Source organism: Mesoplodon bidens, assembly GCF_964165515.1.
Source record: "Mesoplodon bidens genome assembly, chromosome: 20".
NCBI classification, from domain to species: Eukaryota; Metazoa; Chordata; class Mammalia; order Artiodactyla; family Ziphiidae; genus Mesoplodon; species Mesoplodon bidens.
In genome coordinates, this window is record NC_138181.1 from 17,783,233 (window position 1) to 17,807,269 (window position 24,037).

At 36.1% G+C, this 24,037-nt stretch overlaps 1 protein-coding gene across 5 annotated transcripts in view; it reads right to left on the minus strand.

Annotated features, from left to right (window-relative positions):
• Positions 1-24,037, minus strand: part of WRN (WRN RecQ like helicase) — a 135,027-nt gene that overhangs the window by 78,136 nt on the left and 32,854 nt on the right. For 4 of the 5 annotated variants that reach the window (XM_081221208.1, XM_081221210.1, XM_081221207.1 and 1 more), the window contains exons 5-16: positions 21,664-21,809; positions 21,050-21,198; positions 20,163-20,312; positions 18,875-18,944; positions 13,838-13,952; positions 11,478-11,901; positions 9,130-9,195; positions 7,053-7,191; positions 5,747-5,822; positions 4,252-4,319; positions 3,856-3,964; positions 3,213-3,281 (exon numbers count right to left, since the gene is read on the minus strand). In XM_081221208.1, the coding sequence (XP_081077334.1) occupies positions 3,213-3,281; positions 3,856-3,964; positions 4,252-4,319; positions 5,747-5,822; positions 7,053-7,191; positions 9,130-9,195; positions 11,478-11,901; positions 13,838-13,952; positions 18,875-18,944; positions 20,163-20,312; positions 21,050-21,198; positions 21,664-21,809 (1,581 nt within the window). Of the gene's footprint in view, positions 1-3,212; positions 3,282-3,855; positions 3,965-4,251; positions 4,320-5,746; positions 5,823-7,052; positions 7,192-9,129; positions 9,196-11,477; positions 11,902-13,837; positions 13,953-18,874; positions 18,945-20,162; positions 20,313-21,049; positions 21,199-21,663; positions 21,810-24,037 lie in introns of those variants that run through there. The other variant, XM_081221211.1, reaches the window with a different exon arrangement.

The following is a 24,037-nucleotide window of genomic DNA, read 5'->3' on the forward strand; positions in this document are numbered from 1 at the left end:
TTAGACAAGTACTTAACTTCGCTGTGCCTCAGTTTCTTCAGTGTGCCTCAGTTTCTTCAGTGTAAAACAGTGATAAGAATTATAAAGACAGCTAATTCTTAGATATCTAGATTCAAGGTAAACCCAATCAAATCCCAGTTGGCATTTTAGTTGAAAAGGTGATATTGAAATACTTATGGAAATACAAAGGACCCAGAATAGACCAAAACCAAAAAAAATTTTTTTGAAAGAACAAACGTGGAAGACTTGTACTACCTATTTCAAGGCTTATTACAAAGCTATAGTACTCAAGACACCAATCCAGGCAGACAAACAGATTGACAGAACAGAAAATAAGGAGTGTAGCAATAAACCCACATATATTTAGTCAATTTATTTTTCACAAAGGTGTAAAAGAAATACAGTGCAGAAAGGATAGTCTTTTCAACAAATGGAGCTGTAAGAAATGGATACGCCTATGCAAAAAAAAAAAAAAAAAGAATTGTGATCAATACCTGGTACAATATACAAAATGTACACAAAATGGGTCATAGATCTAAATGTAAAACATAAAACTGGGCTTCCTTGGTGGCGCAGTGGTTGAGAGTCCGCCTGCCGATGCAGGGGACACGGGTTCGTGCCCCAGTCCGGGAAGATCCCACATGCCGCGGAGTGGCTGGGCCCGTGAGCCATGGCCGCTGAGCCTGCGTGTCTGGAGCCTGTGCTCCGCAACGGGAGAGGCCACAACAGTGAGAGGCCCGCGTACCGCAAAAAACAAAAACAAAAACATAGAACTATAACATTTTTAGAAGGAAATAAAAAAGAAAATATTTGTGATCATGAGTGAGGCACCAAAAAGCAACAGCAAAAGCAAAATCCATAAAACAACAAATTGACAAACTGGACGTTATGAAAATGAAAAAGTGATGCTCTTTAAAGGAACTGTTAAGAGAATGAAAAGAGAAGTCATAAACTAAGAGATGTTTGCCAACCATATACCAAATGAAGGATTTATATTTAGAATATGACTATCAAAATTCATAAGAAAAAAACAAAAATAAGGAATAGGCAAAACATGTAAATAAACACTTCCTCAAAGATATACAGATGTCTAACAAGTATATGAAAAGATGCTCAACATCATTAGTCATTAAGGAAATGCAAATTAAAAACACACTGACATCCTATTAGAATGGCTAAAATTAAAGACTGGCCATACCAAGTGATGGCAGAGACAAGGAGGATTTGGAACTCTAAGACACTGCTAGTGGGAACATGAAATGGTACAACCAGTCTCAAAAACATCTAGCAGTTTCTCAAAAAGTTAACACAGAATTATCATATGACTCAGCAATCCTACTCCTAGGCATGTACACAGAAGAACTGAAAACATATGTTCCCATAAAAACTTATACACAAATATTCATAGTACCATTATTCATAACAGCCAAAAAGTAGAAAAAACCTAAATGTCCAGCACTGATGAATGAATAAATAAAATATGAAATGTCCATACAATGGAATATTATTCATCCACAAAAAGAAATGCAGTACTGATAACATTACACTAAGTGAAAGAAGCCAGACACATAAGGCCACATCCTGTATGAGCCCATTTATATGAAATGTACAAAATAGGCAAATCATTGAGACAGAAAGATTAGTGACGGGAAGGGAGTGAAGGAGGGGACAATAGGGAGTGACTGCTTCATGACATGGAGGTTTTGGGGGTGGGTTCCGAAAATGTTCTGGAATTAGATAGTGGTGATGGTTGTACAACATTGTGAATGTACTAAAAGCCACTGAACTGTACACCTTGAAAATAATTAAAATGGTGAATATTATATTATGTAGATTTACCTCAATTAGAATAAAAAGGTTAAACATATAACCACTACATGACACAGTCATTCCACTCCTTGGTTTACACCAATGACATGAGAATATATGTCCATACAAAAATTTGTATACACTGGGACTTCCCTGGTGGCACAGTGGTTAAAAATCCGTCTGCCTATGCAGGGGACACGGGTTTGAGCCCTGGTCCGGGAAGATCCCACATGCTGCGGAGCAACTAAGTCCGTGTGCCACAACTACTGAGCCTGAGCTCTAGAGCCCATGAGCCACAACTACTGAGTCCACGTGCCACAACTACTGAAGCCCGTGCACCTAGAGCCTGTGCTCCTCAACAAGAGAAGCCACCACAATGAGAAGCCCGCGCACCACAACTAGAGAAACGCTGCGCACAGCAACAAAGACCCAACGCAGCCAAAAATAAAATAAAAAATAAAAATAAAGAAATAAAATAAAAAGATATATAGGAATGTTCATAGCAGATTTATTAGTAATTTTCCAAAACTAGAAGCAGCTTAAGTGTCCATCAATAAGGAAATGAAAACACAACTGTGGTAATTTCATATAATAAAATACCACTGATTTTTTTTTAAACTACTGATACATGCAAGAACATGGGGAACTGTCAAAACATGATGCTGAAGGAAAGAAATCTTAAAAGAGTTCCCATTGTATGACTTCATTTATATGAAGTTCTATAACAGACAAAACAAAAGCATGGTAGAAAAACTTAAAACAGTGGTTCACTTTAGGACGGTGAATAGAAGGACAGACTGGGATGGAACATGAAGGAACCCTCTGGAGTGACAGTAATATTCTATATCTGGCTAGGAGTTTAGGTTACATATTTGTATGCATTTATTAAAACTCAGTAAATGTATGTGTGTGTGAATGTGTATTAATCTATATGTATATACATGTTAATACATATATACACACACTTCCGTGTGCCTGAGACATTATTCCTGTTAGGAATTATGTCATGACAGGATTGGTGGGGCAAAAGACCTAGAAAACAGTCCCCACTCAGCCATTAATTCATTAGGTGTCTTTGGGCAAATTCTTTTCTCTGGGCCTCAGTTTCCTCATCTGTGAAATGAGACAATACTAGATACTCTCCAAGTTCTCTTCCAAAACAAAATTTTACAATTCTATCATAATAATGCTAGCCTTCCAGTCCAAGAACTGAACATAACAGATTTCTTTGAGTTTGAAAGATTTTAAAATTAACGGTTCCATAAATATACTATAAAAAGGAAGTATATTTTTAAATTATGGATATTTTGCCCATGCATTAAATAAAAATTTTTTGTGTACAAAATTTTCCCACATACCACAGACACTTGACCACATGATCAGAAATCATATAAATTACTTACAATTTAATATCCTCTAGAACATTTTTTGACTGTGCTGATCCAAGAAAGCAAGCTGGAATGTTGGACATTCTGTAAGAAGAAAAACAAATATTCTGGAACCATGTGCACACTACAAATATCAACTTCATTTTTAAGTGAGAAAGAACAAAGAAATATAATGAGGTACACCCTCTTCTTTGCAATCTCTTTTTGTAACTCACTAATTTGACAAATAAATTCCTTCAAAGGCTGTATTAGAAGACAGGCTGTTAAGGTGGGTTTCCCAAAAAGACCGCAGGCTCAGATTAAAGAAATTTAAAATTTTTCACAACTAAAAACTACACTTCCATGTATATACTTCACACTAGGCTAAAGAAGGGTAACCAAAAGAGAAAAGAATTTTGTGATATGTAGTGTAAACTGGCATAAAATTTGCTTTTTAAAAATTTTTTTCAGGGCCATCTGGTAGCCTTGAATTACACAGAGAACTCAAGAAAGAAGATAAGCTCTTCCACCAAAGTGTCATTTATTACTAATAAAGACAAAGCAACACTTTTAGCAATGCGTTACTGCAAACTAGATTTTAACATACATGATAAATCAAATATTTCCTTCATAGGAGGAAAAAAAAGGGTGGTAATGTGGCAATGAAAGCATTACTCACTCAAGCTGGAGCACCTGGTCTACCATCAAAGAAATAAGGGGAGAGATGACAAGGCCAATCCCGCCTACATAAACAGGTGGATACTGGAAGCACAAACTCTTTCCATACCCTTAAAATAAAAATAATACATTCAGACAAATAAAACTAAATCCTTGGTACTTTGATTTCTTTTTACGATGTACTTGTGTGAGATGAACAGTCACTACTAATGTGCTACCTTCCTAAGAGTTAATTCATGCATAAATTTGAGCATCTACCCTCAGCTCACTCTCTTCTATATTTCACACCATTTGTATACATATTTGTATTTTGAGAGTTTATGGAAAGACTAAGCATGTCAAAACCTTGAAGTTTTATTTTTTAAAGGATTAGATTATTTGCTTAAGTACAACTTACCAGTTGCCATGACAACAACATTATCTCTTCTTTCTTCCAATACAGAATGAATCACTTTCCACTGAACCCTGGAGGATGACAAGCAAAAAGCTGCTCTGTTTTACTAACAAGAAACCCAAGGGACAAGTTGAAATCCATTTAACTTTTTCACTTCCTCCAGAATTTTGTTTACATTTTTGAGCTTCAATAAAAATATAAGAACCCTGGAACTTGAAAACAAAAGCCCCATTTGACCAACCTGCCATTCAAGCTGACTGAACAACTAGGACTTCTGTCCATATTTGTATTAAATTTTATTACATATAGCTAAAGTATAACATAAATTCCAGCTTCATCCTAGATATCCAACAGAGTCACTGATTTAAAATAAATCAGAGAAATGCTCTAGGTGAAAGGATTGACTAAGAAGGGAAATGAGGGAACCTTCTGGAGTGATTGTAATGTTCCATATTTTTAAAAGGGTTTAGGTTACATGTACACTTAAGATTTGCAAATGTTAAACACCTAAGGTTTAACCATTTCTTTGTGTGTAAATTTTAGCTCAAAAGTTTAAAAATAAATAAATAAATATTTAACTATAGTTAATGATTTACATGCTAAAGTAATTAGGGGGAAGTGTAAGGATGTCTACAATTTACCTTGAGATGCATTTTAAAAATTGAATGGATTAAAAAGTGGATAGAGAGAAAATCAATATATAATAAAATGTTAATAGTGAATTAATGGTGAATATACAGGTATTCATAGTAAAAAAAAAAAAACAACTCTAATGTATCTTTGAAATTTCTTTTAATAAAATGTTGAGGGAAAAATCAACTGGAAAGGTGATCTTAAATTCACTGATACGTACATTTATGTGCATTTTTCTATGTGTAGGACATAGTTTAATTTTTTTTAATTGCTTAAGATCAAAAGGAAAAATGAAAGAAATGCTTCCATGGATTAAATTTTAAATTCCCAAAACAGAAAAAATACAGTCTAGAGTTTTACACTCTTATTAGTTTTATTCAACTTTACTTGTTCTTCATCTCATTTGTATTCCTCTCATTTTAATACTTATAAATGTGCCCCCTTGGATGTAAATACCTTTGAATATGTTAAAACTGATATGATTATCACTGTTTTTCAAACTATTGTCTAATGAATTTCTATTACAACAACATGCTTTGGACAATGAGATGCACAGAACAGGCACACAGATACGTATATAATAAAATACAAGTCAGCATTAAATTAATTTATTAATGTCTCTACCCGGAACTCTCTAGAGTAAGGAAAACCAATTTCCCCGCTTATAAAAACAATCTGCAGATATGAATTTAACAAAAATATTACTTCAAAATAATTCTGTAGTCACTTAGAAAAAAATACAGTGTGACATGTATAAACTATAATGAAGCTGTGCTTTTACTGTTAAGTGGATGGATTATTTGCCTTTTTTCCTTTGTGAAGAAAACAGTAAATATGCAACTTAATTAACTGAGATTATACTCACGGCTTAAAACTAGAATGGCCAAAGTAGGTCTTGAGGCAATTAATTTGCTCTGCAGTAGGTCCTGGTAACGAACAGTCTTAAAATAAAATGGACATTTACGTTAAAATAGAAGTACACAAAGTGAGAGGGAATAAGTTCTATGTCACTGACTTCTTTTAAAGAATATAGTGGTAGGTACCAAAGGTCACTGTTGTCTTTTAAATCCACCCAATTTTGTCCTCTGGGTACCAGTCATGACTCCAGGTAAACCCTTTGATTAATTACCTAATACTAAGGATTAGAACTTTGTTGTGATTCAGTTTGCCAGCCCCATAAAAAAACAATGTTTGGGAATTTGCTATACTTTCAAAAACTAACATTTAGAGCCAACAATGGCAAGCAAAACGCCAATCCAAATTTTATAATATAACCAACTTTCAATCAATAGTAAGCAGAAATCACATTACTGCCACAAGTAAAATCTACAGATAAAACAAGATCTTCATTTTAATTACCATTCCACCAAATCTTTGACCAAAATTCCAACTGCATAGCAGAATGGAATGACATTAATTTTAGCCCACTGATTTTCATTTTTTCCTCAGGTTGAAGGGTTCATGAGGGGCTGAGAAAGAGCAAAGCAAAGAGTCAAGATAATTCATTTCTAAACAAATGAATATTTGTCCATATTTAATACAAGAAAACATAGGAAAAAAACCTTTTTAACATTTTCATGTATTTCCATCTAAAAAATTATTTTAAATTTTCCACGTTTTAACATTGACGAAATCTAGCTCTAAAGAGTTCTACTCTATGAGAAGACACCCACATCTTGTCATAATGAGTACCATATCACTTAAATGACAGAAGATTCACTTAGTGGATTCTTTACTAGAGTTTGCATATACAGGATGAAAATTAGTCCATTTTGCTATCTGACACTGTGTCACTTATTTCACGTAATAAGCTCCTGAAGGACACTGTGTACCTATGCCATTTACAATAATGTTTAATATAAGTAATTAATTTACGATTTCTTATTATTTTTTATGATTTTGACAAACAAAATATAAAATTTAGGATGAAAAGTTTCACATCACCATGTTCACCAAATGACACAACACTTCTATTACTTTACTCTTCTAAATAGTAACATTGTGCTTTATGAAGACCAAAGCACTAAGGGATTTAACGACAAGTTTCTAGGACCTAATTAACTACATTCCACAAAATCACTGACCTCCAAAATGTTTATAACCTGGACCCTAAATTAAAATCAGTGGTAGGTATCAGAGACGAGTCATTTCAAACATATTACAGTGCTTACCTTCATCAACTTCTTCCTCTTCAATAGCTTCACTCTCATCTTCATCATCTTCTTCAGAAGGAAGACCCAGATTTCTTTCCATTTCTATGCATTTTGAATGAGTTGGATCTACTGTGCTACTATTTAGGATATCTAACGACTGAACGTTTAAAAGAATTTTTAAAAGCAAAATCACTGACGGTGTTGTGTCTTTTTCAGCAAACACAAAAGGAGTATTATTAACAGAGCCTACAATCTAGTTCAAAGCTGGCAGATGTGCAAGCGATACCACAAAAGAACATGTGTGCTCCAGTTTAAACATGTGCTCAAGAATGGTTTCTAAGGCACAAGGCCAAAGAGGAATACTGCCAGCATAAGCAGGGTGCATTAATACCATACAGTGAACTGCCCCTAGGGAAAGTTACCATAAATTTTGAATTTAGATTATTTAAAACATTTCTTTCTTTATCATAGTTCAATGCTTTCAATTCCCAAGTGGTAAATGTGGGTTTTAATGTTATTTTCGTAATGCGTTTCTCTATATCATGTGTCAGTCACATTCTTTTTGAGTAAGCGTAAGGTTTAAACTATAAGCAAACAATAAATGTGTTTTTGGAGTTGTCAAAACAACAACAAAAGATTGAAATAATTTTAGGAAAGGAATATTACAAATGTGAAATAAAGTTTGTTTTCATTTTGGCTTCATATCTGATTTCCTCCCCTAAATCAAGGTTATCTATTTAACGAACCTAAGAATATTTCAAAATTGTTTCATCTGTAAAATTGCTAACTAAGAAATAACAGCAAGAATTATTAAACCACAGTTCTTCATTTTCTCTTTATATTAAACCTTCCATTTAGTAAGTTTGACTTTAAAGGTTTTTTTAAAAGTGTATTCATTTCAGGCCTACAAAAGGAAAAACAAGTGATTTCCTTCCTGATTTTTTATTCAAGTCAACAAACAGACTTAGAAAAGCATTTTGGAAATAAAGTTCTCTCATATGGGCACCCAGGTTGCCTTCTAAGAGGTTCAATATATAATATAAATTTGTGAAAGTCCACAACTATCCTATAAATACACTACTTTAACAGCACTCCTCGGAGAAATGGCTCATCACTAAAGGAATATGATTTAGTACGTACACTCTTTTATTACTGTTAGCTAATATTTATTATAAACACTTCGGAAATGCCAGGCTCTTTAGTAAACTCTTCAAAAGTAACACCTTAATAATAAATACGACTGTTAACTGAGTATCAAAAAGCTAAGAAACTTGCCCAAAGTCACACAGCTAATAAAGGGAGAAGCTAGAATTCGAACCCACATTTACATTCAGAATCCACATTCCTATCACTACCCACTACACTGCCTCAAAATTAAAGAATCAGTAACTTAATCTCATCTCATAAAAAGAAAAATCACATCAACCTAAAGATGAGGACTAACAAGTATGCATAATGGTGAACTTCTGTGTTTTTCTTCATTTTTCACTTTATTTAGCAAAATTTAGGCTTTTCTAATTTTCCATCCTTGATTCATAAGACCTGACAAAGAAACCCGAGGTCAGGTGAAGTAGAAAATACATAAATTATAAAATGATATTTTCAACTTTGATAACAAAATAGGAGAAAACTGAACCATTTAAAACATTAGAAAATTATATATAATAGAAAACAGCAAATAAAACCAAAGGAAGTAAAGAAGAATATGGAATGTATAAAAACAGAACTTCCAAATAAAAGTGGATACACATGGATGGGAAGAAAGAGAAACCTATTTCAATACTGGAGAGCTGAATCACTACCCATGTTCCAGGAAAAGATTAAAAGTAAGTGACCTAAGAGGGAAGAGAAAACATACTACTATGTTTTCTAGTATGTAAAAATTAGTACACTACTCCTCCTCCTCCTCCTACTACTACGTTATTCATAGACCACACCAAGGTATAAAGAAATATGAAATGGAAAACAAAATCTAATGTTACATAAGTGATAGCAATCTCATTGTGGTGGGACCAGTTTAGAATTAGGCAATATTTTACTTAATTAATGTCCCTTGGAAAGAACTGGAAGTAATTTTCCATAATGTTGAACATACCTTAAGCATCTCCATTTCTAAATCTTCATCACTCTCAATTACATAAGATATATCCTCTTCGTTATACTTGGAAGACAAAAAAAAAAAATTTCAAACATTAATTTCCAGTATAATTGACTCCATACCTTCTTTTCCACAAAACAAAGTTCCTATATGCTAAATAACTTTAGACTACTTCCTATTCTTCTCTAATAAATAAATTTATAATATATATTTATATGTTTATATGACAGGTAGATAGAAAGGAAGGGAGAGAGGATGGTAGGGAGGGATAAACATAGAAACAAAGAAAGAAACAAAGAACCAAGTAAAAAGAGAAAAAAAGAAATATAATTGGAAAGATAAACAAGATAGATAAACAGACATGAAATAAAGCCCACACTCTCTAAATGAGAGTACAGAGTGACAAGCTCACCTATGGTTAAAAAAATCTCAAACTGTGTCTCCCAAACTTTTTGAGTACCAGAACCTCTTTGCAATCTTGAAAAATTCTTACAAAGCCAGGAACAACAGTTGTTCTCTTATAGCCACTGATTTTTAAAAGATAAAAAAAAGCTACTATGATTGTAATAATACCTTTAAATATTGTTATTTTGCAAATAGCATGTACAGGTGTTTGAAAAACAGGGTCAGATAAGTTATTTATTCAGCTATTGCCAATACCTGGTTATGACGAAACTACAATAACATGGCAATCCCCGCGAAGCAGGTGTCCAAGGATAGAAACCCGTACAAAAGAAACCCACAGAAGAAATACAGAAGGACCCTAAAAAAAGGCTAATCTTTAAATTGGAAGTAGGAAAAGGAAGTACAGCCTTAATTAACCTGCAAAAATTAAGCTTTAAAGAAGATTTTAAAGTAAGTTTTATACAAGGAAAGAAAAAATATTTTATTTTTTAAATCATTATTTATTTGCTGTGTGGGTCTTTAATGGATTTTTTAAATGCTAATAATTATTACACAATAAAAAATGGCAATAATTGGAGTAAAAGATGTGAGTCAGATCATGAAATCCTGATCACAATTCTATGTCACTGTATGAAACGTATCACTTTAAAGTGAATACCTAATACAAAATTTCTAGAAAATCAAAAGGTAACGCAGATGTTAGCAAAAGATATTCCCCAAAAGAGGAATCTGCTTTACAAATGGTTGGTATGAAAACAACGTTAAAATAAAGTGCATTCATATACTGAATAGAAGTGATTACTAATATAGTTACCAAACACAGAGAAATACTGAGACTCTGTCATTAGAAAACTGAGGAAATAATCCTATTAAATGACTTTCAAATCTAATTTTAAAAACTTAAAACTTAGTTATTATAAAAGAAAATGTATAAAATTCTACCAAATATAAGCAACATACGTAATTTTTTTAATTAATGAAAAACAAATGAGGTAAAAAGTATACAGTTATGTCTCTTCTGTCTTTACAATAAAAGAAACACAATGATTCCTCCAATACAACTTTACTATTTCAAAAAATATGCTTAAGTTAGCCAAGAGAAAAACATAATCTCAGAAATTAAACTAATCAAATTGGAACATAATAACTAGAAACCTAAACATGAAGTTGAGAGAAAATATAGAATGTTTAACAATAATCTATCAAGAAAAAAATGTAGGTTTCTGACTCTAGAGGACCATAAAGGTTAGTGTCAAGCAAAAACATCAGTTTATTAGAAACCTTGTCAGACTATCAAGTAAAGAAAACCCATATGAAGAAATAAAACTACTCTCAAAAATCAAGTTTGGAAGAGAATCCCTAGTAGATATGTAGGGAATCCACAAAAAGAAGAGGTATAGGGCTTCCCTGGTGGCGCAGTGGTTGAGAGTCCGCCTGCCGATGCAGGGGACACGGGTTCCTGCCCCGGTCCGGGAGGATCCCACATGCTGTGGAGCGGCTGGGCCCGTGAGCCATGGCCGCTGAGCCTGCACGTCCAGAGCCTGTGCTCCACAACGGGAGAGGTCACAACAGTGAGAGGCCCGCATACCACAAAAAAAAAAAAAGAAGAGGTATATATTAGGTAGGAGAAATGCTTAGCAAATTATAACAAGTGTGTATTGACACTAAAAATCTTTCCACTACAAAATGCTGCTTATTATAGTAAGTCAGGAGTAGCAAACCCAGTCCACTTTTTGCTTTTGTAAATAAAGTTTTACTGAAATGCAGACAGGCTATTTGTCTATAGCTGCTTTCACACTGAATTGGCAGAACTGGGCAGTTAACAACAGAAACCGTGTGGTCTGCAAAGCCTAAAATATTTACTATCTGTCCCTCTACAGAAAAAATCAGCCAACCACTACCATGAATGAAAATTGTTTTCTCTTTACTGTATTTAGTACCTCAGGAGATTTGCAAGTAACATCACCAAGATGTTTTTCCTGAGCCTGTTGTTCCAAACGTTGGAGTTCATCTTCTGTAATATCTAATGACATTAAACAAACTCTTTCTGGAGTCTCTTCCAACTTATTATCTTCTAGTCCATCTTCAAATCCATCTTCTTCTTGTTTTACTTTGTTTGCAAGTACATTTTCTCCATCATGTTTAATTAAATTATCAGGTGTTGTGTCCCATGCTTCATCTGTAATTTTAGTAAAAATTTTATGTTCTCTAATTTGTTTCTGTTGTACTTCACCAGCAGTGGGCTCTTCCAACGGTAATAAGTGAAAATTACTGCTGGGCCTCAGTTCATTCTCAGTAGAACCAAGTATCACCTTCCTCAATGAATACAGATTTTCTGAAATATCCTTCAATAGTACAGAAACCCTAAAAACAATTTTAAGAAAGGTGAGTTCAACTTTAATTGTGTTAACTCTAAGGACAAGTTTTAATGCTTTTTAAAAGAAGAAGATCTTCACTTAAAGGACACACTGGATTAAAGATGCTCTTCATACCCTAATACCCACTATATGCTTATAGCTTCTGGGCTACTCTCTAGTACAGCAAGGTACTTCTACATTCAACAGCTGACTTGCGTGCTTACTAAAGTGTCAGTAGTGTTTGGTCCCAAACTAATTGTTTATGGTGTCATTCCTTATCCATACCTGATATTCATGTTAAGCAGATATCCAAGCCTGTCAAACTGTATTTATAAATAAAAAGCAAATATGCTCTGAATGTGGCCTCACGCAGTCCACTGGAAGTGCAGTTAAGTGAACTTGAATTCATGTTTATGGCATGTATTTTGGCTGTTCAGAGGCCTTTTTTGTTCTCCCTTGGTTTAGAAGTGTAATCTAAATAAGTGAAGTAATACCGGAGACTTTTACAAAGAACCGGAAATAAGAGATTTAACTAGTTTTTGTTTTGACACTAATACTTTACAAGATATACCTTTATTAAAAATGAATCCAGGGACTTCCCTGGTAGTCCAGTGGTAAGGAATCCACCTTCCAAAAGCAGGGGATGCAGGTTCGATCCCTGGTCAGGGAACTAAGATCTCACATGCTGCGGGGAGCTGGGCCCGTGCATCACCACTACTGAGCTCGTGCGCCTCAACTAGAGAGAAGCTCAGTGCGCCGCAGCAAAGAGCCCGCAGGCCACAACTAAGACCCGACACAGCCAAAAATAAATAAATAAATAATAAATCTTTTTAAAAAAAAATGAATCCAGTATTCCCCATTCTCAAATTCTAAGAAAACTACTTAGCTTTGATATTACAAAGCAAAGCATTAAGCACACGTTAATTTACATTCAATAGATATTCTAATTCCTAGAAAAAATCTGAAATGCATGTGAACAGTAATTTTTCATGTAAATGGTGATTTTTCTTCTTCCATGGAGGGAAAAATGCAAAAATGAATATGAAATAGCTTTATTAGTACCTTTCCCCAGTTGACAGTTATTTCTTTCAGAAATTCTCAAAGTTACATAAAAACTACTGAAACAAATTGCTAGGGGGAAAATCACTTTGAAAAAGAGCTGAATTTCTATCTCATACTTTGAAATCCATCAAAATCTATCACAAATCTCATCCAAAAAAGAATACATTAACATTGCGCTTTGTCAGAGTCAGAATTCTATTTCAACTAACTGCTTCACATTCATACAAAGGATTTTGGCCTCAAAATTTTATTACCACATTATAATCAATCACTGTTCAAGAGCCCTCCTGCTTTTAGAGGTTTAACAAGGGAGTCATTCAGCAATTAAGGACAGAGCCAGGCCTGATTCCAAGAAGAATCAGCTACTGGGCACCAGTAGTCCAATGTCTGTTAATCCAAATATCTCAAGTTATCTAATGCTTCGGCCATAAAATAGTCTTTAAAATCTAAATGCCTCTTGTTTTAACCGTCTGCTGATTAGGTAGACTTCTTTATATAATAATCACTTAATAACCAGAAAAATGAGGCTACTAAAAGTTGCTTTTATTTATAGATTTCAAGTAACCAAACTATAAATATAATTAAATGAAAAATGAGCATAAACAGAAAGAAAGAGACAACTTTGAATCTTCAATATTTTCTTTCATGTGAACGTAGGAGTTTTATTTTGCTTTGCTTCATAAAACATCCTACAAGGCAGACAGAAAAGCCTCAAACTTTTTGTGCACAATTTAACAACTGGAAAGATATTTCTACATTTATACATCAGTCTGTGTGCATGTATGCAAGCACGAGTCTACCCTAATGAACAGTAATTCTTCACTATATATAGGAAAATGCAATAAGAACAAATAGAATTGATGAAAACAGAAATATTTAACCTCTGTGGATTTTCCACTTTTTCAAAAGTATCAGGAAGATGCTTAGCCAGATCTATCATCTCCTCGGAGACTGAAATCAATTGTTTCTTCACGTCACTAGGTAGTACTTCTTCCTCTGGAAAAAAAGAATCAGTACTAATTTTCAAACTGCAAAGCAGAGATATTTATTTAAACAGTATTAGGGCTTAAATTTTCATTTTGTTTCTTTAAATGAATTCCAACAAAAAGACTTCCTTAACCTATCTCCAAATCACCTCAGTCACTTTATTTCCCTTCCAAATTTTTGCTCTTTAAAATTTTAGACTAAATTCTAAGTGATCTTCATTCATACATATTACAACCCAGTGGTTATCAACCTAGGCAGAAGGTGAAGGCAGAAATGAGAATCGGAACCCATCTGCACTATTTCAAAATCAGAAATCAATATAACAGCACATGGGAGCCTACGTACTAAATACAGTTTGGTAAACATAACCTTACCTGACAGCCATTCCTCACTGCCCTCATTACCAGTCATCACAAAATAAAATGCAAGCCTTTCTAATCATTGATCATCTCCCAAACTCACAGCTTCATTCTGTCTGATGGGTCTCTATCAACACCACAAAACCTGCCCACCTTTCCCAAACCCTTTTCCTGCTTAGAATTTCTTACTCTTCATCACCACTTCTTGTGTCCTTTACAAGTCCACCTGGCTCCTCTGAAGCACTGGACATAGGATACACCATTAGCTATTCCTGCTTGCTGCAGTTATCCTGTCTCAAAATTACATCACTCATTGAAGATTTTGGCACCTGGTTCACTGTCTCTTCCTTCCCTACTACTCCTGTGATAATTCCTGGTAACCTCAACACTCACAGGTAACTTGATAATTCCTGGCCACCTAAGAGTATGGCCTTTTCAGTTCCTCATTCCCTCCATTTCCAACCATCTTTTCCTCAACTGACCTCAGCCACTCCTTCCCATAACCATACCCTTGGTTTTACAATTGCCAGTAAAGTCACCATTTCCAAACTTCAATTACAAGCATTCCATCCTCTGAACACTTGCATGCTATCTTTCTTTCCAACACGCTTTCCCCAATACAACAATTCTTTCACACTTTCAGAACCAAGTCCATTGACCTACCGCCTTTTCCTTACCCATTACCCTTGTCACTCCCCCCGTCACCCATGTCTTACGGTCCTTCCTTACCCATATTAATCATTCCTTACTGTGGACTGAACTCTTTTGCTCCTTCCTTCTTCTATGGCAAAACACTACTCTAATTAAACCCACTTTCTTTACCTACTTGATGCCTATACCCAAACAGTTGAATATAAGTTGAAAATAAAACACAATTATGATTATGACACTTTGCTTTAAATTCATGCACAGACCTCGACGAACCCTCAGCAATGACTGTTAATTATTCTACATTTCCCACTCTCCCACTCTCAAGATGACTATTTCATACCTCATTCTCTCTCTTCAAGCCCCCAACACCTGCCTGTCCCTCCTTTTACTCAGAGAACAACTTCACTTCTTACTTCATTAAGAAAACAGAAACAACAATGAGAATCATCTCGTCTTCCCCCACCAATCTGCTGATTAGTCTGTATTCATATCACTACCCCCATTTACAGCAACATTCCTTGAAAGAAAGAATGGTCCACACTCACTGTCTTCAAATTTTCTAATTCCATTTTCTCCTAAACTGACTCCCGCTAAGCTTCTTCCAAAAGCTGCTCTTAGAAAGGTTACCGACGGCCTCCACACAGTCAAGTGCAACGGTTAATCCTAGTTGCTCATCTCACTCGAATTCTCAGAGGCACTGAAAACAGATGACTTACTCGGACTCACAACGTTTTCTTCACTGGTTTCTGAACACCACCCTCCTGTGCTTCCTCCTCCATCATTGCCCCTTCACAGGCCTCTTCGCTGCGTGCGCCTCGTCTTCCTGACCGCTAGAGGCTGGTGTGCCCTTGACGTCAGTACTTGGGCCTCTTCTGTTCTTTATTCCACTCGCTCCCTATTTTCTCTCCTCTGGTTTAACTACCATCTGTATGCTGACGACCGCCAAGTTATATCTCCAACCACCTGAACGCACTCCAGAATCATGTTTCCAACTAAGATATCTCCTTGGATATGAATAAGCCTCTAAAACTTAGCATAGCCAAAACTGAAATCTAGATTTTTCTCACTCAAATCTGCTCTCCTCATAATCTTTCCACTGTGACTGACCCTCCCGTTCACTCAGTGGATCCAACCAAAATATCCAGATTGTTCTCTCACTCTCTACATCTCACCCCCCACAGAGAATTCATCAGCAAGTACACACACCCTCTACCGACTCTCACCCCTCTGCTGCTACCAGCCTAATCCACACAATCATCATCTCTTGTCTGGACTATTACAGTAGCCTCCAAACCGACTTCCCTGCCTAAACGCTTGCCCTCCTACAGCATCCAGAAAAATACTTTCAAGATAAAAATTTAATCAGATCATTCTGCTGCTCCAAACCCTATAAGGATTTCGCATCACTCATTGTGGTATTTATTTTAATTAATAAAATATGAAGTCAGATTCACAGCCTATAAGGCCCTAAATGCTCTGGCCCAAGCTACTTCTCTGGCATCATTTCCTATTCCTCTCACTCTTACTCATTTCACCTCAGTTACACTCACTGTCCCTCAGACACTCTGCTCTTTCTTCCCCTCACGCCTTCCATGTTCTCCCCTTGGGCATCATTCCCTCACTCAGACAAATTAAGTAAAGAGGTTTGGTCTGTTTTGTTCAGTGCATTTTCGTCAGCAAGTGGTACGCTTGCCTGACCCATAATAAACACCCAACAAATATGGTATATGAATAAATGAATAAATATTCCCTTTCCAAACCAAGCTTCTTAAAAAAAAAAAAAAGTTACTTACACGAGCTTTCTCACTTTCCTTACATCTTAGTCCTCTATTCACACAAACGTGACTTCTCCCACATCATTCCACTACTCCACTCTTGCTTCGGTTATAGTACCTTCATGGTACCCAAGCCTGTGACCCTTTTTTGTGCCCCCATGACCACTCTCTCCCCGATATACCCTTTTGTCACCCAGTACACCAAAGCTGCTGCAGTAAAAGATTACAGATGATGGCCACATTGCCCAATCCAAGGACTAATTCTGAGTCCTCAGCTTCTCAGACTCTCAGGAAAATTTAAAACAGTTGATAACACCCTCCTACAAAAAACATGCTCTTTACTTGGTCTGCTGCACACCCCGCCTCCTCAATTCCTTCTGTGCCCATGGCAGCTCCTCTGGTGTCCCCCTCCTCCATGCAAACATTAAATACTAAGAGTTCCTCGAGACTCTCAGCCCCACTTCTTTATCTCAAACTCCTCATTCTTTACCTCTCATTCAAACTGTCCCCTGAGTTTCAGGCTGGGTATCTAAGTGCCTGCGGGCCACCACCTCCGTTTCGCTAGCTCGCAGGCTTCCTTCCTTTAACGTGCCTAAAATCAACCGTGTGCCTCCTCGACCCCAAACCCCACGCCTCCTCTTCAACGTTTCTCATCACTGTTGCTCATGCCAATGGCACAGGACGGATCCTTGGCACATGGCTCACACCATCACATTAAATTCTCTTCATTCTACTGCCCTGTTCAATGTCTTTTGCATCTATCCACTTCTCTCCATCCTCAATACAACCAACCAAGCCAGGTCACCATCACCTCTCACTTGGATTATGGGCACAGCCTCCTAACAGGTCTTTCCACTGTGACCCTTGCCCTCCAGAACCCATTTTCTGCTCTACAGTCCAAGTTCGTACTTTTTAATGTAATTCACGTCACTCCTGTGCTTGAAACCCTCAATAGCTCTTAGGAGGAAATATAAACCTCTAACATGGCCTATCTGCTTTCCTTGTTCTGCTTCTCCTACACCCCCCACCCTGTCATATTCAATAGCTCACCGTGCTTTACTGCTTTCTGCTGCCTATAGATACCCCTTACCTCTGAAACTTGGGCCCTGCTATTTCCTGTGCCTTTGACACTTCTCCTCTGTTCTTCAGCTAGCTGACTCCTGCTCATATTTCAGGTCTTGCCGTAAACATCACTTTCTCCATAAAATATTCTCTAATACCTCCAAATATGCATGGATGCCTCTCCTATACGCTAACCGTAACACCTTTTTTTCCCACATCATAAGCCTCATCTTCCTACACTGCCTTTTTTTGGTTCATCTATATCCCCCATGAAGTTGCAGGTTTCCCTCTCAGGAAACAGATCGTGCCTGTCTTGTTCACTGCTGGATCTCCATTCGTAAAGGGCTGAACAATATTTAATAAATGAATAAAAATATATTTAACTACTGTATCATTTAGTGTTTATTAGCTACCATCTTGGGAATAAGCTAGTATTTTAAGAGACAAACAATGTGCAAAATCTTTTTATTTTCTGATGTTCTAATTTCTTGTATCCTTTAATAAAAGAAAAAACACAAACTTATAATACAAACCAAAAGTGGTCATTTGAAAATATCGTCTGTATATACACGGGGGAAATTTGAGAAAGGTGAGGTTGACACTGCTGGAAGGAAAGGAGGGAGGGAGGGAGGGAGGGAGGGCAGGAGGGAGAGAGGGAGGGAGGAAGTGGCCATTCTGTTTGGAGAAAAACAACAGAGTTATCGTATCCTGGAGAAAATTTAGAAATTTAAACCAGGGCACTATAAAGCATCTTATATACTTTAAATATTTATAGCAAAGATGTATAATCTCCAGACTGAGAGGTGGGTGCTTGTAACACTGATGTTATTAAGACCAACTCTAGAAGCTTAATGAACAGCAATGCTACAAAGGAAAAGTAGTTAAGTCCTGCTTTGCTGCAACCAACATGCCTGAAGCCCTAAGCTTTGGCCAAATAGACCTCATCCTAATGTCAACACTGCTCAGACAATCAAGAAGTTGTAATAATACTAAATATTTTGCACATGTGTGAATACTTTTTGGAGATAAACCTCACAAATGAGCAAATTCAAATTTTACCTTTTATTTTCAGACCATAACATACCTTCATGTATAGCAAATATCTGTACAGCATCTCCCAAATTTTCTAATTTTTGATAAATGATGAAACCAGCCTACAGGAAAACAAAAAAATGATAACAGTATACTAAAGATCACCAAATAAAATTTCATGTCCCATCTTTACAAAAATCTAAAACAATGATTCCCAAGGCACCCAAAAAGCTGAATTCAACCTATTAAGTTATGCAAAGATCTAAATGTCTTTATTTATTCACCACACCAATTGTGAGAATGCAGAAAGTAGCTGTCTACACCTTAAAATAAAATTTTTCACATTTTAACATCCAATATTATGAGCAGGTAACGAAATCAAATAACTTATAAATGGAATCTAACAAAATACAATCAAGTAAGAGAAAACTGTTTGACTACAGATATCCATTCCCCATTATCTCATTATTAGCTGTTAGTCAGTGTATATACAGTCCTCCTTCTAATTACTGTTAATAGGAACAATCAAGTCACACGGATTTCTCATGAATAAAAATGCTACAGAACTTGTACTAGTTCTCAACAAGTTTTCTGATTTTTTTAAACAGAACATAAAGGAAAATTATCTTCCTATTTCCCCACAAAATTGAATTTTTTCTGTTTATAAATAAAAGGAGCTTCCATTCATAAAAACAGATGCAAAAAAGTAAACAATAAGATATTCATCTACAAATAAAAGTATAAAGGGAAAAAAAGTCCATTGGGACATAAAATACATTTCTTATAAACAAACAAACAATAGTGCTATATATATAGATAAGGCCAGATTTCATTATGTACGAATATGTAAATATGAAAATACATCTGACTAACAGCAGTAAAAAGCTAATTGTGGAGGCAATTTTTCTAAATTTTTACCACATTTTAAATATAAACATAAGAAATAAGGCCAGTTTCAATATAGAAACTGTATTGTAGTTATTTTTATTCTGTAGTGGCCTATAATAAAATACATCATCAATACCATTTGTTCTTGCTCAGTCTAAGCTTATACGCCTTTCATGTTTTCAGAGAACTCACATTTTTTACATACAAATTGGACATTATTTTGGCTTCATGACAATAAAAATAACTAGTATTAAAGAATCTATTGATTGGTACTTGCTAATTAATACTCAGAATTACAAGTTTCACTAAATTTCTTCCTAAGCATTTTTAATGCCAAACTGATTTAAAAGATTTTAGTTAAGTTTGTGCCACTACCACAATAAAACTTTTATAAAGTAAGTTATTATAAAGTTTAACAAACAGATCATAGTCTAAAGATGTCTGGTACCTACATAAGCATCAGTGGCTGCATATAGTTTCTGGTCCTCAGTGAGGGGAAACTTACTCCAGTTGCTGCAGCGGATAGACTTGTCTTTCAGAAGCTGTTTACCAAAGAGGTGTTTAACCAAACCACTGAGGCTCCAGGTCTCTGTACATTTCAACTAAAAGCAATGAAAAATCAACTCAGCAAAAATTATTTCCTTCTATTTTCAGATATTCCTAATTATCTGATACCAAATGATCATGTCACACATAAAGTTGGAAATGTTACACCAAAATATAAGGCAGAGATAGTCCTTAATAGATTTCCTGTCACTAAAAACCTCATTTGCAGTTTACATTATAAGAAGTTAATACTGGAATTTCCCCAATGTAGGCATTAAAATTCTTGGACTGTCGAAGCATCATTCATAGACAAAAGTTGAATAGGTTGGTAGGCTTTCTACTTCTCAGCCAAATGAATAGTTGGCTAATATGAGAATTTAACTTAATGACTACATGAATAAAATAGGTGAAATATGGGATGGAAGGGATGGTCAAACTTCCACTAAGAGCATCATACCACAAGAGCTGCATTATGCTCTTTAAAAAAAAAAGATATTGATATAGATGGATTAAAGAGATAAACTTAAAATACAATATTTAAATTTGCATATATATGAAACAAAGTGAAATAATACTAAATATGGGAGAGGGTGCTTGCTTAAAGAAACTGTTTGCTAAGGCAATGGATTAGAACTGAAGGTTTTCATTATGGAACACTCACTGGGGACTTCTTTTTTACAAAAACATTACATAGCCTACATTATTTCTTCAAAAAAATCTAAAACAGATAGAAGGGACATTCTGTGAAACACAAATTTCTTGTTTGTGAAAATAATATACATATTATATCTACCTTTTCATTGGCAACATCTGTCAGTTCCACAAAACTCTTCAATTTGATGTCAAAGTCACGTAGAAGTTTCCACTGATCTCCTTCAATTCCTACACCTGCCTTTTTAATTGCTTTATTTTCAAGCAACATTTTTAATCCCTGAGGGAAAACTGTAACATTTTTTTATTATTTCCATAGGTTCTATCAAATTTGATAGATTTATTTTCTACTTCTTACACATTCTATGTTTATACTTAAACTTCTGTTTAAGTTTAAATTCAGAAACACACTTAACTTGAGTGTTGCTTTTCTTGCCTAAAGCAAAAAGTCCTGATTGATAAATGACAGAAAAACAACTAACATAAATGCTACCTCTGTTATCACTAAAATTTAGCCCCTCTATACTTCAGTTCTCTACTCTCTAAAACAGGAATAATATCAACGCTTGACAGAGACGATGTAAAAATTAAATAAAACAGGGATATGAGTGAATTAGGTAGAACATAGATACTTAAATAAACATAAGGTGATGAGAGAAGCACCAGTTAATTCAAGAGTTTAATTTTATATGGATAAAGTTGACATAATACAATTATCAACCATATAAAAATGAAACAAATAAAAGAGATACCAACCTGACATAGAAGAAATATGAAACAAGTAACATTTGCTCTCTGACACACACAGCTGAATTAGTGCAACTCTGCTCAGTTTCCCTTTACTGTATGTTGGTGGCCATTCCATGTCAAATCCTACCACATCTCCATCAGACACACTCATGCTAAATGGGGAAAAACAGTGTAAATTAATTACATTAAAATTTTAATTTCTACATAACTAAAGACATCATTCAAAATGTTAAAAGACAAGCCACAGACAGTAGAAGATATCTGTAATACGTATAACTGATAATGAATAGTCAGAAAATATTAAAAATTCCTTGAGGGGCTTCCCTGGTGGTGCAGTGGTTAAGAGCCCGCCTGCCGATGCGGGGGACACGGGTTCGTGCCCTGGTCCGGAAGGATCCCACATGCCGCGGAGCGGCTGGGCCCGTGAGCCATGGTTGCTGAGCCTGCACGTCCGGAGCCTATGCTCCGCAACGGGAGAGGCCACGGCAGTGAGAGGCCCGTGTACTGCAAAAAAAAAAAAAAGGAGGGAAATAGGAACAGGCAATTCCCCAAAGGAAATCCAAATGGCCAATAAATTCAAATACATATATGAAGATACAAAATCTCAGTAGAACTCAGAGAAATGTAAATTGAACCTATACAATTTCACATCTACCTGACTGACAAAGCTTCACAATATTAAATGCTAAGAAGGGTATCTACCAGTGGGACCACTCACATACTGGTGAATGTTGAAACTGATAAAATCCTCTTGGAAAAAACTGACAATATCTAGCTAAAGATGTGTAAACAGCATGAACTGACAAGTTTTTCTCATAAATACATGAAACTCTCATATGTGCACACACAGAGACGTTTAAGAATGTTCGTTGCAATACTGTTCCAACTGGCAAAAACGGACACACTACATTTCCATCAACCAGAGAATGAACAAATTGTAACATATTGAAACAATGTAACATTATATAAAAGTTTAAATAGAACTTCATATACCAAACCAAAAAGAAAAATTCTCAAGAATATAAAATGTTGAGTGAAAAAGAAGTGGCAGAATATAAACAGAGTTTGATAGCATTATTATTATTATTTTTTTGTGTGTGTGGTATGCGGGCCTCTCACTGCTGTGGCTCCTCCCGTTGCGGAGCACAGGCTCCGGACGCGCAGGCCCAGCGGCCATGGCTCACGGGCCCAGCCGCTCCGCGGCACGCGGGATCCTCCCGGACCGGGGCACGAACCCGCATCCCCTGCGTCGGCAGGCGGACCCACAACCACTGCACCACCAGGGAAGCCCGATAGCATTATTTTTAAAGTTTCTAAATGGGCAAAGTAATAGTATATGATATTTGGGGATATAAAATTATGAAAATTATAGAAAATATGTGAGGGAATACTAAACACTGCACTCGTGACAGAAGTTCTCTCAGAGGACTGCAGAGGAGAGAATCACAAAGGGCGTACACGGGCTTCAGTTGTATTTTATTGTTTCATGTCTTAATAAAGATTTGAAGAAAATTAATATTAAGATTTGATAAAGCTAGTGGAAGGAATATGGGTGCTTGTTATATTATTGTTTATATATGCCTATTTCACAATTTTTTTTTTTTTTTTTTTTTTTTTTTGTGGTACGCGGGCCTCTCACTGTTGTGGCCTCTCCCGTTGCAGAGCACAGGCTCTGGACGCGCAGGCTCAGCGGCCATGGCTCACGGGCCCAGCTGCTCCGCGGCATGTGGGATCTTCCCGGACCGGGGCACGAACCCGTGTCCCCTGCATCGGCAGGCGGACTCTCAACCACTGCGCCACCAGGGAAGCCCTCACAATTTTTAAAAGTGAAAAATGTACTTAAAAAAAGTTTTTTAACTCAACCTCTGCTTTGGGCTAAGATGAAATAACACTGATCCGTCATAACTTTCCTTCATGAACGAATAGAAAATTGGACAAAATATATAAACAACAGTTTTCAGACACTAGACAATGGGCAGCACGGGACTATGCTCTCTGGGGGAAGGAAATAAATGGTAAGGCCTACTGCTGCCCCAGCTTTCTGCCTTGACCATTCCAGGTAACAGAACAGGGAGGAGAGCCCAAAGCAGACCACTGAACTGGGAGACAGAACTCACAGCCAGAGAAGAGGAGGCAGCTAGAAGTTGTGGGTAGAGTCCTGGGGAGGAGGGAGCTAGGCAGGAAAAGACGTGCAAGCGTGCAGTGACACTACGAGGCTAGACCACGAAAAACCGGGGAACTGTAAGCTGGACAGCTCCTAGGGCTTACAGAGAGGTAAGAGGCATTAAAGTTCTGAAAAGTTGGAGTAGATTCTTTCTGATCACCTGGGGCAGTCAACAAAGACTCCAGAAAGGTCACACCCATTACAGGGCTAAATCAT